Here is a 17,655-nt window from a genome sequence, read left to right as displayed (position 1 = left end):
TGAGTTGAACGGATATTATTTGGACAGATCATTCCACAAGCTAGATGTTGTAGTTGAGAAGGCCCTGATTCATGTGTATTTCAGATAGCCAGAGAACTGTCACTAGGTCCTCTGTTGATGAATGGAGCATCCAGGCAGATTACATGGGAAATCACATGAAAAGTATTTTAATGACAGACCTCAGTTGCCAGGAGCCTTGCGAGGAAGAGGACGCCTTAATATCTGCCTCCCCGAGACAGCTGCTGCCCAGTGGTGAGAGCCTATGTGGCTGCTGTCTGCTGTTCTCAGCCTGCCAGCCTGTGTGCCCCCTAATGTGTGGGGCTGTGGCTGCTGCCCTGTGGGTGAGTCTGTGTGGGATCGGGGCCAGAGGGACTGAGTCAGCAGTTCTTGAGGACCAGCTGCCCAGATTAGCCATCTTTCTGGGCTTATAAAAGGGCGGCTGCCCTGTGGTGGCAGGCCCGCCACTGGCAAGGTTACCACTGAATGGGCGACACCAAAGGAGGTCGCGCTTTGGGGGGTGGTGAGGGTGAGGGCCAGGTGGTATTTTTTTGGCTTATGTGTTTTTTTCAGGTCCTAGGTGTTTCAGACGTGTCTTGGTTTGTCTGGGGATGGGGAGACAGTGTGTGTGTCCACTGGCTGTGTTGGCTATTCCAGTGGTGGTGGGGAATAGAAGAAGTAAAGTTGGTAGGTCAGTGAGTTGTTACAGGGGAAGGGCAGTCAGAAATCTATTAGCTGTTTCCCCTTCCGGCTGTCCTGCCTGCTCTTTGGGCTTGGGGAGCAGTGCCAACATCCCACAGACCCTCACCTTGCTCTTCCGTAATGCCACATCTGTCCAGAACAAGTCTGAAACCATCCATTATTGGATTCTGGATGAAGGGGCAGACCTGGTATGTATTACAGAGACTTGGTTGAGGGAGGCTGGTGGCCTATTCTGGCCCCAGCTTCTCTGTCCAGGGTACTCTGTTGAGGAGCAGGTGCGGGGAGGTGGAGTGGCTGTGGTCTATAAGAATAACCTCTCCCTGAGCAGGATTCCTGTGGAAGTGTCTGACCATATTGAATGTGTGTACCTAACCCGTGATCCACTTGTGGAACTCTCTGCCTCAGGATGTGGTGACAGCCAACAACCTGGATGACCTTAAGAGAGGTTTGGATAACTTCATGGAGGAGAGGTCTATCAATGGCTACTAGTCGGAGGGCTACAGGCCACCTCCAGCCTCAAAGGCAGGATGCCTCTGAGTACCAATTGCGGGGGAGTAACAGCAGGAGAGAGGGCATGCCCTCAACTCCTGCCTGTGGCTTCCAGCGGCATCTGATGAGCCACTGTGCGAAACAGGATGCTGGACTAGATGGGCGTTGGGCCTGATCCAGTAGGGCTGTTCTTATGTTCTTATGTCTAAGTTTGGGGACCAGGGATAGACTGGGACTTCTGTTGGTGTACTGATCCCCCCGCTGCCCAACAGAGTCCCTAACTAAGCTGACGGGCTTGGGCTTGGCATTGGAGTCTCCCAGGCTTGTGGTGCTGGGGGACTTCAATGTTCATTTAGGGACCAATTTGTCCGGGGCAGCTCAGGAGTTCATAGTGGCCATGACGACTATGGGCCTATCACAAAGGGTCTTGGGACCAACGTACAATTGCTGATCACAAGCTTGATCTGGTTTTTCACTCTGATCAGAGTGGTGTTCCATGGGTGGGTACTCCTGTGATTTCCCCATTATCATGGCCAGACCACCATCTGGTTAAAGTTGGACTCACAGTCACACCCTACCTTCGCAGGGGCGAGGGACCCATTAGAATGGTCCACTTGAGAAGGTTATTGGATCCAATAGGGTTCCAGGAAACCTTTGAGGGATTTAATGTTGGCTCTGCTGGTGATCCTGTTGATGCCCTGGTGGAGAATTGGAACAGCGAACTTACCAGGGCAGTAGACATGATTGCTCCTAAGCGTCCTCTCCAACCCGCTTCACAATTGGCCCCTTGGTATACGGAAGAACTACAGGGGCTGAAGTGGCAAGGTAGATGACTGGAGTGCAAGTGGAGGAAGACTAGACTCAACTTTGACAGATTACAACAGATTACAACATAGAACACATTTGAAGGTCTATGCTCTGGCAATACAGACGGCAAAGAAGCGATTATTTTTGGCCCATATTGTGTCCACAAGCTCACGTCCAGTGGAGTTGTTCAGAGTTGTGAGAGGGATAGTAAGTGCCCCTCCGCCCTTGAATCAGAATTTGGTACCATCTATTACCCGCTATGATGTATTTAATAATTTCTGTGTGGATAAAATCTCTCATATTCAGGCTGACTTGGATTTATTTGTTTGTTTGTTTTATCAGATTTGTACACTGGCCCAAACTTTTGTCTCTGGGCATTAACAATAGCATAAAACAAGTTAAAAACACACTAAAACACTAAAAACAATTTAACAATTCAAAAATAAACCAGAAATTAAAACCTAAAAATTTAGGAAGCTGAGAAAGCTTGGGCGAAAAGATGGGTTTTCAAGGTGGTTTTTTTTTGTTGTTTTTTTTTTGAAAAACCCACAGTTTAGACCCACAATTACTGCAGTGTCTGAATCAGAGGTGTCCAGTGACTCCTCTTATGTGGTCAGGCTGGATTAGTTTCAGTTTGTGATTCGTGAGGATGTGGACAAGCTGCTTGGAGCGATGCGGCCCTTGCCCGACATGGCTAATACTATCTGGCAGGGAGGTTGTTATAGAAGGCCTAGTAGAGATCATAAATGCTTCTCTGATGGAGGGCAGGATGCCTCCTTGCCTTAAAGAGGCAGTTATTAGACCACTTCTGAAGAAGCCTGTCTTGGATTCCTCAGAGTTGAGCAACTATAGTAGGCCTTTCTCTAACCTTCCGTGGTTGAGCAAAGTGGTTGAGTGGGTGGCCCCCCAACTCCAGGCAATCTTGGATGAAACTGATTATCTAGACCAGGCATCCCCTAACTGCGGCCCTCCAGATGTTGCTGAACTACAACTTCCAGCATACCCAGCCACAAAAAATTGTGTCTAGGGATGCTGGGAGTTGTAGTTCAGCAACATCTGGAGGGCCGCAGTTTTGGGATGCCTGATCTAGACCCATTTCAGACTGGCTTTCGGGTGGGCTATGGGGTGGAGACTATTGGTCAGCCTGATGGATGATCTCCAATTGGGAATTGACAGAGGAAGTGTGACTCTGTTGGTCCTTTTGGACCTCTTGGCAGCTTTCAATACTATTGACCATAGTATCCTTCTGGAACACCTGAGGGGGTTGGGGGTAGGAGGCACTGCTTTGCAGTGCTTCCACTCTTACCTTTTAGGCAGATTCCCGATGGTATCCCTCGGGGACTGTTGTTCTTCAAAAACTGAACTTCAGTATGGCGTACCTCTAGGAACCGTATTGTCTCTGATGTTGTTTAACATCTACATGAAACCACTGGGAGAGATCATCAGGAGATTTGGTGCAGGGTGTTATCAGTATGCTGATGACACCCAAATCTTTTTCTCCGTGTCAGCATCATCAGGAGAAGGCATAACCTCCCTAGATGCCTGCCTAGAGGCAGAGATGGGCTGGATGAGAAGGTAACAAGCTGTGGCTGAATCCAGAAAATACGAAGGTACTTACTGTGCGTGGTTGGAATTTGGGAGATGATTTTGATCTGCCAGTTCTGGATGGAATCACACTTCCCCAGAAGGAACAGGTACGCAGTCTGAGGGTGCTTCTGGACACAAACCTCTCCCTGGTGTCCCAGGTTGAGGCAGTGGCCAGAAGTGCCCTTTATCAGCTTTGGCTGATACACCAGCTGCATCCATTTCTTGAGATAAATGACCCCAGAACAGTAGTGCATTTGCTGGTTATCTCCAGACTTGATGACTGTGATGCGCTCTATGTGGGGCTGCCTTTGTACGTAGTCTGGAAACTGCAGTTGGTTTAGAATGCGGCAGCCAGGTTGGTCTTTGGGTCATCTCAGAAAGACCATATCACTCATATCTTAAAAGATTTACACTGGTTGCCAATATGTTTCCGGGCAAAAGACAAGGTTTTGGTTATAACCTATAAAGCCCTAAAGAAGCTTAGGTCCTGGGTATTTAAGAGAATGCCTTCTTTGCTATGAAGTTCAGCTCCCATTGAGATCATCTGGAGAGGTTCGTCTGCAGTTGCCACCAGCTCGTCAGGTGGCTACTCAGGGATGGGCCTTATCCGTTGCTGCCTCGAGGTTTTGGAACACACTTCCTGCTGAAATAAGAGCCTCCCCATCTACTTTTTAAAAGGCAGTCAAGACACATTTGTTCACTCTTTCTCTCCTACTTATAGTCAAATTATTGTTTTTCCCAAGACAAGATTATTATCTAGGTATTAGCTGACTGACAGGTCCGGTGGGAGTTGTTCAATTAATTTTCTCTTTTTCTTATAATTTTCTTCCATATCAACTAGGTGTGTTAGAAAGTTACTGATGGGTAAGAATTAGTTTATTTTTGCATTTGTTCTGTATGTAAACAATTAACTATGATAAGTATGAAAGTACGTAGTGCACACATGAGTATGAACATGTGTTATATCATATTATGTGTTATTGGACAAGTTGGTGGCTCAGAGGTGTAACCTTTTTCTTACCTTTCTATATAATAAAAGCATTTTTAAAAAGACACATTTGTTCACCCTGGCTCTTAATTAGATATTGTTTAAATTGTGTTTTTAATAGTTTTAATGTTTTAAATTTTAATTGTATTGTTTTAATCTTTTTATCTGGTTTTGTTGTTGTTGTTGTTGTTGTAAACCGCCCCAAGACTTGCGTTTTGGGCGGTATATAAATGTAATAAATAAATAAATAAATAAAAATAAATAAAATAAAGGGCCAAAATAGCAACGAAAAGCTGAGATACTTTCATTAATAAGTATATAATGATAAGTGAAGAACAAATAAGCACAAAAATGTTAACTAATCAGCATGGAATATTTTTTATTCTCTATGATATTGTTTGAAAGCCAGTGCAGCGTTTAAAGCTATGCCGATTTCCAGCACTTGATTGTCACTTGTGGAAACTTTGTGGATGTTAGAGCTTGGATGGATGTTGCTTTGAATGTTCAACAAATTCAAATGAACCCAGCAGTCCTGCATCAACAGACATTGCTGGTGGGTCTGTTTAACAGTTGGCTTTCATCCAGAAGGCTGAGTTAAGATAATTCAAGGATAATTCATGATTGCTTTAATCTTGTTCTGCCGTTAGCTTGCAGGATACTGTGTTTACAACAACTTTATTTTTTAGCCTCCAGGCAGAAATCTTTAAACAGTTAATTTTGAGAAGAGTTTCTTAAGGGAAATAAATAGCATTTGCAAGCATATTTAGAAGTGTTTTTGTCCTTTTCAAATTACAGATGCCATCTGTGGGAATTTATTTACAGTGAACAGTATTAGTTTTAACAGTAATTCTGTTCTCTTACAAAGACACGAAAGCTTGTGGCTTTCAGTCTGTTTACAAAACTTGGCTATTTTCCAAAGAGATTTTTCTTTAAAAACAAAACAAAACCAAAAACGCCACCCTCTTGTATTTAAACAGATGTGTAGGTCAAAGCATTTGGTATTGTTTAATGAATGAAGAGAATAAATGCACTTTATGAGTTTTTAACCCTCTCTATAAAAAAAGTTATTGATATGATCATTAGTCTATATACTTCTCATTGATTAAATTATATAATATAATGCTCTTAAGGCAGGGCTGCACAACTTCGGCCTCCAACTAGGAGGCCAGTTAGACTATAACTCCTATCATCCCCAACCACAGTGGCCAGTAGTAAGGGATGATGGGAGTTGTAATGCAGCATTTGCATGAGGGCCAAAGTTGTGTAGCTCTGCTTTAAGGGCTGGCCTAATACTGTACAGGTCAGCAACTTTAGACCCTGACCAAATCTAGCCCCTTGAGAAATATCATCCTATCGGTCCACACAATTGCCAACCTCAAGAAGAGAGAGGTCTCTGGATAGCAGTGAGACTTCTTAGTAGTCTACTTTGGGGACATAAAAAGGTCCTAACACACCAACCTGAAACCTTCTTCTTGAAGTGGCTCACTCATAAAACAGTTTTATTTATTGCAATTTATACTTCACCTTTCTATAAACCATACACTCAAGATGACTTACCAAAAAAACCCACCCTGCATCAGCAATAACACATCATGCATAAATAGCAGCAGATAAAAGCCCAAAGACCAAATCAATTAAAAGATTACTACATTACACTAAAGGTAAAGTGTGCCGTCAAGTCGATTTTGACTCCTGGCGCCCACAGAGCCCTGTGATTTTCTTGGTAGAATACAGGAGGGGTTTACCATTGCCTCCTCTCGCACAGTATGAGATGATGCCTTTCAGCATCTTCCTATATTGCTGCTGCCTGATATAGTACCAGCGGGGATTCCAAATGGCAACCTTCTGCTTGTTAGTCAAGCATTTCACTACATTACCTTTATTTCAGTCTCTGGCCGGTTTCACAACCTAACACCTACCAAAACAGTAAAATTACAAATACAATAAAGAGCATTCAATCTTTAGCCAAAACAATCTTTATTTATCCTTAATTAGCTCACATTGAGGCTGTTCTTATGAGCAGCCAAGACTGGGCTAGGGGAGCTAAGCCCAGGCTTGGCTACCCGTGAGAACCGCCGGAAGCTGTGTGGCTCCCAGCGGTGCCTCAGTGGCAAACCTGCCTAGGAAACCTGACAATTAGCCCGTGTGTCAGCGTTGCTCATGTGTCAGCACTGGCTGCTCCCAACCAGCGCTGGCACAGGAGTGGGCTCCCGGCCATCACGGCGGGGGGGGGGGGAGGTCACAACGCACCATCCATGCGTGCAATGCATTGTGGGATTTCTGGGGTCCAGGAAGTCATGACCCATCCCCTGAAACTTTGCACAGCCTTGGGCAGCAGTGGCTCATCTGGGTGTGTGATTTGTGCCCCCAGCAACTCTTGTAGATCATATGCGGGGAAGGTAAGCTGTTGCAGCCTTCTACACTGCCCACCCTCAAGCCTGCTCACGGGATCATGAGAAAGTGCTCGCTGTCTTTTGCAAAAATGGTTGCTGAATAGTAAAGTCCATATTGCCTACCTAAATATGGGAAGATATTTCCAGTGCCTTGTGTGAGAAAATTTCATTTGGGAAGCATCTCCTGTTCAGTGTCAACAGCCTATCTGCGGAATTAAGTGCAGAGATGTCAAAATTGAAAGTGATTTTGTTTTCACTGAGCATTTTATGACATGTTAAGGCTTCAGTGACATTTTAGAGCTGATTAAAAATCAACAGTCAAATTTCCTAACAGAAACATAAAACAGATGTTGGGGAATCTTGTTGCCGTTATCTCAAAAATATTATATCCGTATCATGTCACAAAACGTCAGCTAAGAGATGTTGCACAACTATAGAATGCTAGGCAGCAGAGAGTAAAGTGTTTCTTTTCAAATTTGGTTTAGAAAGGTAGTAAGACTCCAGAAGAAGCTTTATCAAGAAGGAAGAGGATCAAGGATAATTCAGGGTGTGAAACCAGCAAGCTTCCTGTTCTTTACATTTCACATCCTGTATGTCAGAAGCAGAAGAAGATTCATCAAATAGGCTCAATGACTTTTCTGATCGGAAAGACACCCAAAGGAATCCGCAGGTAAGAATCCAGTGGTAGGTTGGAAAAATGGCTTTAAAATGACTTCAGTTTCTCTTTTGTTGTTATTGTATAGCATATCTTGTATAAGCTTTAGGTTTCAATGTGAATTATTAATAATTTTAATGTTGTAAGAACAGTATTAGTTTGAAACCTTTGTCTTTAAACTGTGGCTTATTGCAACATAAACAACAGGAAAACTGTTGAGTAAGATGAGTTGTTATTCCCATAGCTCAGGGGTTCCCAACCAGTGGTACATGTACCAGCGGTAGTACTTGGAATTGTTCAGGTGGTACTTAGCAGGGGCTCAGCTATATGCTGGACTGAGCTCCCTGCTCCTGTCTGCTGCCCCTGTATCTCCTCCAGAGTCTTCCACTGCCCCTGTGTGTCCTCTGGAGTTTTCCTCCACTTCCACATCTGCTCCTGAGTTCTCCTGACAGAGCTTGGCCAATGGCAAGTTCTGTCAACAGCACGCAGCCAGCTTGCTATCATTTGTTTGTCAGTGGGTGGGCTGGCTGGCGGACTCTCAGGCACAGCGGCCTGAAGAGTGTGCTTCTTTGTGTGTTCACTGCTGCTTTTCTTCAAGGCATATTCATAATATTCATAAAATTAGTAGTATTTGGTTGTGGATGGATGGAGGGTAATCTTGGTTGGGGGAGCCTTGTTACAAGCAGATAATTATATTGATTGTGGCTGTGTTCTGTTATTTGGGTGTAGGAGGGGGAGTGGCTGTCACCCTAACTGTAACATTTAAGTGTGTGTGTGTGTGTGTGTGTGTGTGTGTGTGTGTGTGTGTGTGTGTATGCATGCATGCACGCGCACAATCTCTTTGGGAGTACCTGAGCTGAAGGTCTGCAGCAGAAGTGGTACACTTGTTTAAAAAGGTTGGGAACCCCTGAGCAAATGGCAAATATCTTCAGCCAGGTCTTCACAGCTTTAACTGCATCTTGAAATTATTGCATAATAGCTTAGTGTTACAGGACTGTTTTCTCCGTTGGACATGCTTTCTGTATAAACTGAAGTGCTGCTTTTAGAAGTTCTTTTATTGTCTGGCAAATAGTTGACAATCAAACTTAATAAGCATTCTTGCTTATTGTGCCATCTAGATTAGTATCACCTGCTGAAATTAAAATTGTGGAGAGAATAGGAGGCTTCCTACAGAAACTATTTTTCTGTGTGGTAGATGTTAATGACCATCTATATATTTAATTATCTTATGGCTGACTGAGAAGAGAACGGCGTGGGGACGTGGGGATGCATGGGGATGTTTGGCAAGCCCCGCTCCTGCTGCAGCCATGACCAATGAAAAGGTGGGGCGGAGCTGCTGTTCAGTGCTGGGACAGACAACGGGCTTAGGAGGTGATGCGGCAGCAGCACAGCCACCCAAAAATGGCTGCCTGACTAGCTGGCAGGCAAGGAGGGAAGGAGGGAGCTGGGTGGCAGGCAAAGCCCTGCCACCCAAAGGAGGCTGCCGGTGGGCTTAGGAGGAGGCACTGTGGCGGTGGGGGGAGAAGCAGCCTGGCAGGGAAGGGGAAGAAGTAGCCTGGCGGGGAGTGGGGGGAGAAGCCTCGCCAGTCTCAGGAGAAGCCCCGCCAGTGGGCAAAGCCTCGCCAGCCTCAAGAGGGAGGAGGAGGCGGGTCTGAGTTGAAGAGGCAGCTTTTGCTGGGTCAGTGGCTTGAGAAGAGGTCACGGTTGAGGAGGCGGCTGTTGCCAGGTCAGCCAGCAGCCCGAGGACAAGCGGCTGCTTCCGGGCTGGCCGGTGAGCCGAGGGCAAGCGACCACCGGCAGGCCAAAGGGGAGCGGCCACCGGTGGGCCAAGGATGAGGGCCGAGTTGTGGGGGGGCGGAGTGTGAGCAAGAGGGCTGTGGGAGGCAGAGAGTGTGATCGAGAGGGCTGTGGGGGGCAGAGAGCACGAGCGAGAGGGCTGTGGGAGAGACAGACTGAGAGAGCAAGTTGTGGGGGGGAGAGAGTGAGTTGTGGGAGGAGGGGGGGATGCCACAGGCTCAGTGTACTACTGCACAGATGCTCTGTGTGGGTTCAGCTAGTAATAATTATTAGCCCTGAATGAACTCAAGCTACAGATAAATAGATACATTGCAAATAAATTCCACTTGAGAAACAAATTCATGAAATGGCTTTACATAATGCCTTACATACATGTTGATGCTTTCAGCCATTGCATTCTTCATTGTCAAGTTCTATCTAATCCACAGGAGGTTAATATGAATGAAAAATGTTCCAATCCTTGTCCTCCTTCCATAATATGTAAATTGTCTAGAGATACCTATTTGGCAGTATAGAAATGTGAAAGATAAATCAATGAATAATGTTCAATAGGTGCAGCAACTCATACAAATACATATGGTTAATATGAGCTAAACGTTTCTACAATTTAAATAGGGTTTTCAACATTTACCAGCTGCTGTCACACACAAAAGTCCTCCTCAGATATGCAACTACCAGCCTCTGAAGAGAAACTGTGTTGGCACTAGATAACAATATGATTTAAATAAACCCAGAAATATTCCAGGAAATGGGAATGTTTATCACAACTTTATTAATAACTCTAATCATAAATAACCTTAATAATAAGTAGGGTTAAATAACAATTCATTTGCAATTTTATTTGATAATTTAAAAACTTTTGAATATGTTTTCTTTCTTTCTGATCTTGTTGTCAAAGTATTTACAGAGACAAGTGAACTTCTCTAAGCTGGGGAGAATTCTAGAGAGATATAGAGCTCGTCTCTTTAACTTGGCTTTGTAGAGCCTGCAGGGTTCTTCTCCAAACATGACTTTGGAGAAGTTTGCCAACATCTTTGTCCTTGGTCATGTTGGAAACCATGGCTGTGCTTGCTTTTGTAGGACATGATTCAGTGACTTCATAGTCTTTGAATAACAAGAGCTAATGTCGTGGTGGTGAAGACACTGAGCTACGAATCAAGAAGTCCCTGCTTTGTATCTCACCTCTTCTCTGCCATAGACACACTAGGTGGTCTTATGCAAAAAAAACTCCCTCTCAGCTGTAGCCCCCCCCCCATCTGCACCATGATGATACTTACTTTACATGCAATACATGTTTGTTGTAAGAATTACAATGAAATAATATAAGTGAAGCATTCTGAACTCTCAAAAGTGTTATACAGATGATGATTACTAATCGAGATATTTCCTTGAATCACCATAGGAACAATATGGGGTTTTTTGGTAAATGGTTAGCCACATGGTCCTGACTAATTCTGACTATACCAAGGAAAATTATCACTTTATGCAGACATCTAAGTACACAATGAAGCACCCATGTCTTGGTTTCCCACACATGCCCCATATATATTATTATATATTATTATATATTATGGACTCATATATATTTCAAAAAACTAGATGCAAGCTTGTTGTGACATGGAGCCCTACCAAAGAAAATGTGCAGCAGCCATGACACATTGGTTATGTATGAAACCAGCCTGATATGCCAGGAAATGTGTATACAAAACCCTGCGAAGTGAGCAAAGAGGCTGCTTTTGAAGTGGTGAATCTCTTATATTAAGAAGGGGGAGAAGTTGGTGGGCCACTGTGTGAAACAGGATGCTGGACTAGATGGGCCTTGTGCCTCATCCAGCAGGGCAATTATGTTCCTATGAGAGAAACTGTCCCTATCCAGTCTCAGTACAGCTTTTTTCCAGTGACTTTCTGGTGTCTACCTTGTTTCTTTTTAGTTTGTGAGCCCTTTGGAGACAGGGTTGGTTAGTAGCAGTAGCAGTAGTAGTATAATTAACACTGCAGAATGTCTGGAGAAATTGATATGGTGGGCTAATTCAAACCATGGTTTGCCAAATCACGGTTTGCATGAACAGCAGTTTAGAACTCTAAATCATGACATGTGTTCAAGACATACAGGCATATTATGACTTGTGCAGCTTCCTTCTTCTTCTGCTATTCTCAAGAATCACAGTGGTACCTTAAACAGCAGCCTCTGAGGAAAAGCAGCTTTCCAAACCATGGTTGTCATTTTGGATATTACCCCCAAACACAGTGGCCAATGTCCTAACACTGTGCTTGTTGTGCAAGCACATTGTGCTAGCACAAAGCTATTAAACTAGCTGCTGCTTGTTTGGCGCTTGCTTTCCATATTAGTGTTGCACTAGCGCAAATATGTGTGTGCTTCCACAAGGTGTGCAACCTGTGGCATGTCTCTTATGTTTTGCAGGGAACTTTTGCAAAAGAGCTCCTTTCCAAAGATCCTTGTGATATCTGAGAGTGACACAGTCTTCTTGTACTAATGCACTTTTCACTGTTGCACAAGTGCAGTGTTAGGATGTTGCAGCTTGCACAAACTGTGGTTTGCAAATCAGCTTCAAATTGAGATTTCCAATACTGGTTTGGCAATCACTTGCCAACTGTGGTTTGTCAAGTGCTGTTACTTTAGACATCATGACAAACCATGGTTTGGCTTTATAGCTAAACCATCTCTGATTTTTTAAAAAATCTGCATCAAACCATCTCTATGATTATCTGCATCAGTCAAGGGAAAATGTGCTGCCGTTTAATAATGGCAATATAAGCTTTCACTTGAGAAATGCCAAAAGTGATAAAAAGACAGATCATGAAATACAGATTGTACAATTAGTAACAGCTTACACACACACAGAGAATCAATAACCTGGTTGCATCCATAGCATAAGTTTTTTCTTTTGCAGTTTGCAACAGTATTCTTTGTTCAACTGCAGAATTTTGGCTGCCCACACCTAATCTAGTCTGGAAATAAAGGTCTTGTAATAAATGCATCCAATTTCATACATATACATATTCAGAAAGAAAGAAAGATTGGAATAAATAATTATGTTTTGTTTTGGCTATAGGAAACAATTTGAGGACATTGCAACTCATTTTCATATGGCTTCAGTGGAAGAACTTGCAAGGCATATAGCCAAAGCTACATCTGAAGAGAGACAGAAAATGTTGAAAGAATTTTATGGCACAAAATATCCTGAGTTAAAGGACTTGTTAAAAATTGATGTTCCGGTTTCCGTTTCAGAAGTAAGTGAGGAAGGGGATGTGCACCCAAGCCAGTCAAGAAAAAGAAAGTCCATTTCTAAACATGGAAAGTCAAAGTCTGATCCTTCAGGATCTCAATATTTTCTCTGTAGAACTGCAAATCTAAGTGGCCCAAAAAGATACGAAGCAAAAGCAAGGCAAATTCAAGATGGTCCCTGCATACAGGCTGCTGAGTGTCATAATGTGGAAGATAAACAGGTGCCCACGGTCGTCATTCAAGATAGCATTAGTGGAAGAAACAGTCAGGCATTTAAAGACTTTATGGCATCTGACTCATTAGGAGGTAAATCAGGAATGATTGAGAGGCTGTCTGCAAATACTACTATTGGACAGCAGAACCTGAAGGGCACAGAGCTGCCAGGAAAACCTTTTCTGTCTCAGTCAGAAAGCAGACAGGCTCAAATGGGCAAGAAAAACTCTTTTGCAGACGTATTAGGAGACACCTCTATTTTAAATGACCTCTTCCAAAGTAATGCAAATAGACCGACAGAGCTGCCCAGGAGGTCCCTCTCTGGGCCTGTGGAAAAAGCAAAAACACGTTCAAGAGACTTCTGGGACATGTTGAATGAACAGAATGAGGAGAGTATCCAAAAACTCACAGACGTGGCTGTCATAGAGGAGCTGTGTGAAAGAGCTCCCCTTGTCGCTTTGTCAAAGAAGGCAGAAGAGGACAAGAAGTCTCTCTGGAAGAAAAATGACAATTTTTTATGGAAGAAATATAACACAACTGACACCGATGATGAATTGTCATCTGGCACAAGATGTGATGTCTAAATATGAAATGAAGAAAACAAGAGGACATGTCCACAGGGGCTATAAAAGATTATTATTATTTAATTCTTGGAATGGGTCCAACACATTGCAACTCCTTCAAAAGAAAGCAGGCTTTCTTGTTGTTTTCAGAAACTTTTTAATCTCTTCCTAAAAAGAGGTAAGCCTGTTCTCTTTTGAAGGAACTGCAAAAGGAAGATACTCTTGCAAAAGTGCTGAAGAAGCTCAAAGCATGTTGGGTCAATATCAAGAACAAAAGTAAGGGGTTTGCTGTTGCACCTGTTGATCTTGCCTCTGTTGATCTGATGTACACTTCTGGCCTAAATACAGAAGTCTTATGTTCTATTATATTTAATCAGCTGTAGAAAGTATTTGGGCAGGAGCCTTCGCTCTACAAGGATGTAGCAAAGAATGATCCTCATGAGACTCCTCAGAAGTTTGCACCTCTACCACCTGGCTACAAGGAATGGGAAGTCCGTGCATTCCTCTCATCTCCCTTTCTATCCTCTCCTTTCCAGTTTGTTCAGGTTGAGTGTCCTGCACACTCATTGAGCGGGGAGGTGAGAAACAGAGTTCTGTTGAACCATATTGGGATCCCTCTGTGCACAGGTGCTGCAGTAGCCTTGCCCAAGGAGGGACTATATTCTTAATTTTTTGATGTGACCTGTTGACCTCTGGACATACACATTTTTCTGTCATATTTTCTGAAGTCAACAAGACAGAAATGATGGTGGAAATGTGGGTGATAGCATAACTGCAAACGCGATTGGAATTGCACTGAACTAGGTTATGCTTGGAACACTTTCAGATATCACAAGATCAAAGCAAAGTTAATTACATTAGAACAAAAATTTCTCCAACTCAAATGTTATGATATCTTGAGAGTACTTATCTCATGATAAGCTAATTTGGCAGCTACTAAGATGACTGGCATAAGAAATCATGCCATAGTTGTCAAGGAGAAAGTATCTTCAAATATCACAAAATTATCTTGCAAAAGGAAACTGAGCAAGAGCGAATAGTTGTACACTGCTAATTTTTGATATCTGAAAGTATTCTGGAAGGTATAGCAATTCAACTGGGATTACTTGAAATACAAGGAGTATGTAAGAATGTATAACTTTAACAGTACACTCCTGTAGAACATGCATCACTTTCTCCCATGTCAGCCTGAAACTAAAGCTTGAAGGTATGAATTTCTGGATTTAGCAGTATAGTTATTGGAGTTCTGCCACTTTTTATTGGGATTATAAATATTTAATTGTAGTGTTTTAAATGAAAGACAAGAAAAGAAAACATACTTGCTGACATCCAGGGCAGCATTAGAAGGGCATTGCAGGATCTATGCTCAGGGCTACTCAGGTGAAGGCTTGTTATGCAGCAGTGCATATGAACAGGTGGAAGGGTGGGTGATTTTTGCTGCTCTCCCCTCCATCCAAAAATGTTCTTTGCCTTCCAGGAATATGTTGCTGAGGGCTGCACAACCTCAGGAACATGTTCCTGGAAACCCAAAAGCATTTTCGAAAGGAGGGGAGAGGAGTAAAAATTTCTTCCCCTTCCCTCCTGTGCACACTCTGCTACTTGACAGTGCCTTGGCTGAGCTCAGAGCAGCCCTTGCTGTGAGGGTGCAGAACCTGTAACTCCTTCCTAACACTGCAGTGGATGTCAGCCACTGTGCTTATTTCATTCATCCTAATTTTAAAATGGGTAATCTGAAATCATGCCTGGATTATCCTGCTTGTACATATGTAGCACCCTTATAAAGTATGGGTGGTGAACAGTATTTGAGGCTACTTGAAAACAAGAAATCAGTAATGATTAACACTCTGCATCAATCAGCTTTTTGGTTTCTAGCAGAGCGTTTAAACAATTATTTGATAAATATATCTAACAGATATAATTGGAATACTGAATTCCAATTTGTTCACAGGCTAGCAGACATTGTTAAGCTTTTGAAAGACATTCGTGCAAGACTAATGAGTGGAAACCACACAGAAGTTTTGGCTTGGTGGATTTCACCTCCTTCACTGTCCACTTTGTTGAATTCATTAGCAGTCGATTGTAGCTCAGAGTCACCATGTGGCATTCAGTAGTCTTCATGTGAGCTGCTGCTAGTCTAAGTAATTGCTTAAGTGCACATCACCAACTTAGTAGTTGTGAGCTGCCAGGTAGTTATGCCCGAAGAATGGTGGATTACTATGAAACTTTAGCAGATCTGAAGTTATTGCAAGCATTTTATCTGAAAATAAAATTACTTTTATACCCTAGATGTCGTATATTCAGCTGTGTCAGTAAAGTATTCTCGGGGGTTTTTTGTAGCTTAATTTCTTCACAGTAGGCATGGAACAATTCGAACAACACACTGCTTTGTAGGAATTGCTTTATGCGCTCTGTTTTGATGAAATGACAAATATGGTGATGAGATACTTCTCACCTTTCTAACAAAGGGTTCCTGCTAGGAGTTACGTTGATGCCTCAAGCTTACAGCTTTGCTCTTTGTTATATTTTATCATAATAATCCAATACAAATATAATAAAGGACATGATTTAATTTATCTGTGCTCACACAATCACAAGGATGCTGGTTTTAAAAGTTATAGCAGATTAGTGAGCCCTGTAGAACTGATTGTGAGAACCCAGAATTTCAGGGCAATCCTGGTTAAACCACTCCAGTTACCTATCCTGGTTAACTGGAGTGTTTTGACCAGAATTGCCCTGAAATTCTGGGTTCTTGCATCAGTTTCACAAGGCTCACTAATCTGTCTTAACTTTTAACCAGCATCCTTGTGATTGTGTGAACTCAGCCTTCATTGTCAATGGCAAGGGGGAAAAATGGCTTCAGCCCAGCATAGTTATTTGATGCATAAATATAAGAGTTACTATTTGCAAACTTCCTTATGCTATGCATTGTAATGAATTTGCTGTCTTGTATAACAATGCCTTAAATTGACTTCCAAATTGTTATACCAACTGGCAGATGTAAGTAAAGGGACTGAAATAGGACGATGGGTAAATTTTGGTGAAAAGATAGTAACACCTACTTTGTGCCCAGGGCAACTGAAACAGTATTCCAGCTGTGGCTGCACCATAGAAGTGTATAGAAGCATAACAATGTTGGCAGGTTTATTTCAACCCCTTTGCCAATAATCCCAAGCATGGATTTTGCCTTTTCATCAGCTGCTGCACACTGGGCCGGTGTTTTAATTGAGCTATTGATTATTACTCCAACATTTATTTCCTGATTAGCTGTTGTCAGATCAGATTGCATCAGCATGTATGTGGTTAGAATTGTTTGTGCATCACTTTGTACATTTGTGATTTTGTTGCTCGTTTTGTTGAGTTTGGAGAGATCCTTCTGAAGCTCTAAATATTATGCTTAAGTTTTCACTATCCCTAACTCCAGGTAATTTATGAACAAATCAAAAAGTACCAGTCCAATATATATCCGTAGGGGACCCTGATTCTTACTTACCTCCATTGTGAAAACTGTCCATTTTTTCCTACTTTCTGCTTCTTGTTCTTTAACCAATTACCTATCCATAAGAGGACCTATCCTCTTATCCCATGACTGTTAAGTATTCTGAAGAGCCTTGGTGAGAGACTTTGTCAAAAGCTTTCTGAAATGGCAAACATACAGTGAGGCTTGAGCTTGGCGATCTATGAGGACTGCCAGGAACTGCATGGATCCCAGTGCTGCTGCAGTGCCATACCCAGCGCCGAAGCCTGGCTCATAGCCAAGGTTAAGGGTGCAAACCTGCCCTTAACCAGGCTCCCGGGATCATGTGTCAGCACAAGCTGCTTGCAGCTTCTGCTGATACCGAAACAGGTGCCTAGAGCACTCATCCCCCACACCCAGCATGCAGTACACCGTGGGATACTCCCACCAAGGACACGTCAATCATGTGGTGGGGGAAGGCAAGGTTTGCAAAGCCTTCCCCCTGCCCACCTACTCGGTAGGTCGTGTGAATGGCCCCACTGCCTACTGGGTCACCTTTGAGACTGTCAATAAGTATGTGGTCAAAGAAACCTAAAACATTAGTGAGGTAGGGCTTTCCTTTGCAGAAGCCATGTTGATTCCCCCACCAGCAAGACTTACTCTTCTTTAATAGAGTCTTTCACTGCGAGGTCAGGCAGCCAGTGGCATTTGAAGCCAACCCCACTGGCACCGCACAGAGGTGACCAAAGTTCTGTATGTTGCC

General features: G+C 43.1%; 1 protein-coding gene and 1 long non-coding RNA gene across 5 annotated transcripts in view; one reads left to right on the top strand and one right to left on the bottom strand.

The window, feature by feature from the left end:
• The window catches only part of ERCC6L2 (ERCC excision repair 6 like 2), a 102,049-nt gene extending 86,326 nt beyond the window's left edge, over positions 1-15,723 (top strand). For 2 of the 4 annotated variants that reach the window (XM_053296697.1, XM_053296696.1), the window contains 2 exons: positions 7,449-7,633; positions 12,490-15,723. In XM_053296697.1, the coding sequence (XP_053152672.1) occupies positions 7,449-7,633; positions 12,490-13,459 (1,155 nt within the window). In that variant the 3' untranslated portion in view covers positions 13,460-15,723. Of the gene's footprint in view, positions 1-4,975; positions 5,124-7,448; positions 7,638-12,489 lie in introns of those variants that run through there. The other 2 variants (XR_008316287.1, XM_053296698.1) reach the window with 2 other exon arrangements.
• LOC128345168 (uncharacterized) lies at positions 4,794-9,907 on the bottom strand. The gene is made up of 3 exons (XR_008316289.1): positions 9,788-9,907; positions 7,087-7,169; positions 4,794-6,485 (listed from the first exon to the last, which is right to left on the bottom strand). It is a non-coding gene; the product is annotated as an uncharacterized LOC128345168 (long non-coding RNA).
• Positions 15,724-17,655: the final 1,932 nt, after the last annotated feature.

The sequence above is a fragment of the Hemicordylus capensis genome, chromosome 2, assembly GCF_027244095.1.
Source record: "Hemicordylus capensis ecotype Gifberg chromosome 2, rHemCap1.1.pri, whole genome shotgun sequence".
Classification (NCBI taxonomy): Eukaryota; Metazoa; Chordata; class Lepidosauria; order Squamata; family Cordylidae; genus Hemicordylus; species Hemicordylus capensis.
This window is presented reverse-complemented; position numbering and strand designations above follow the sequence as displayed.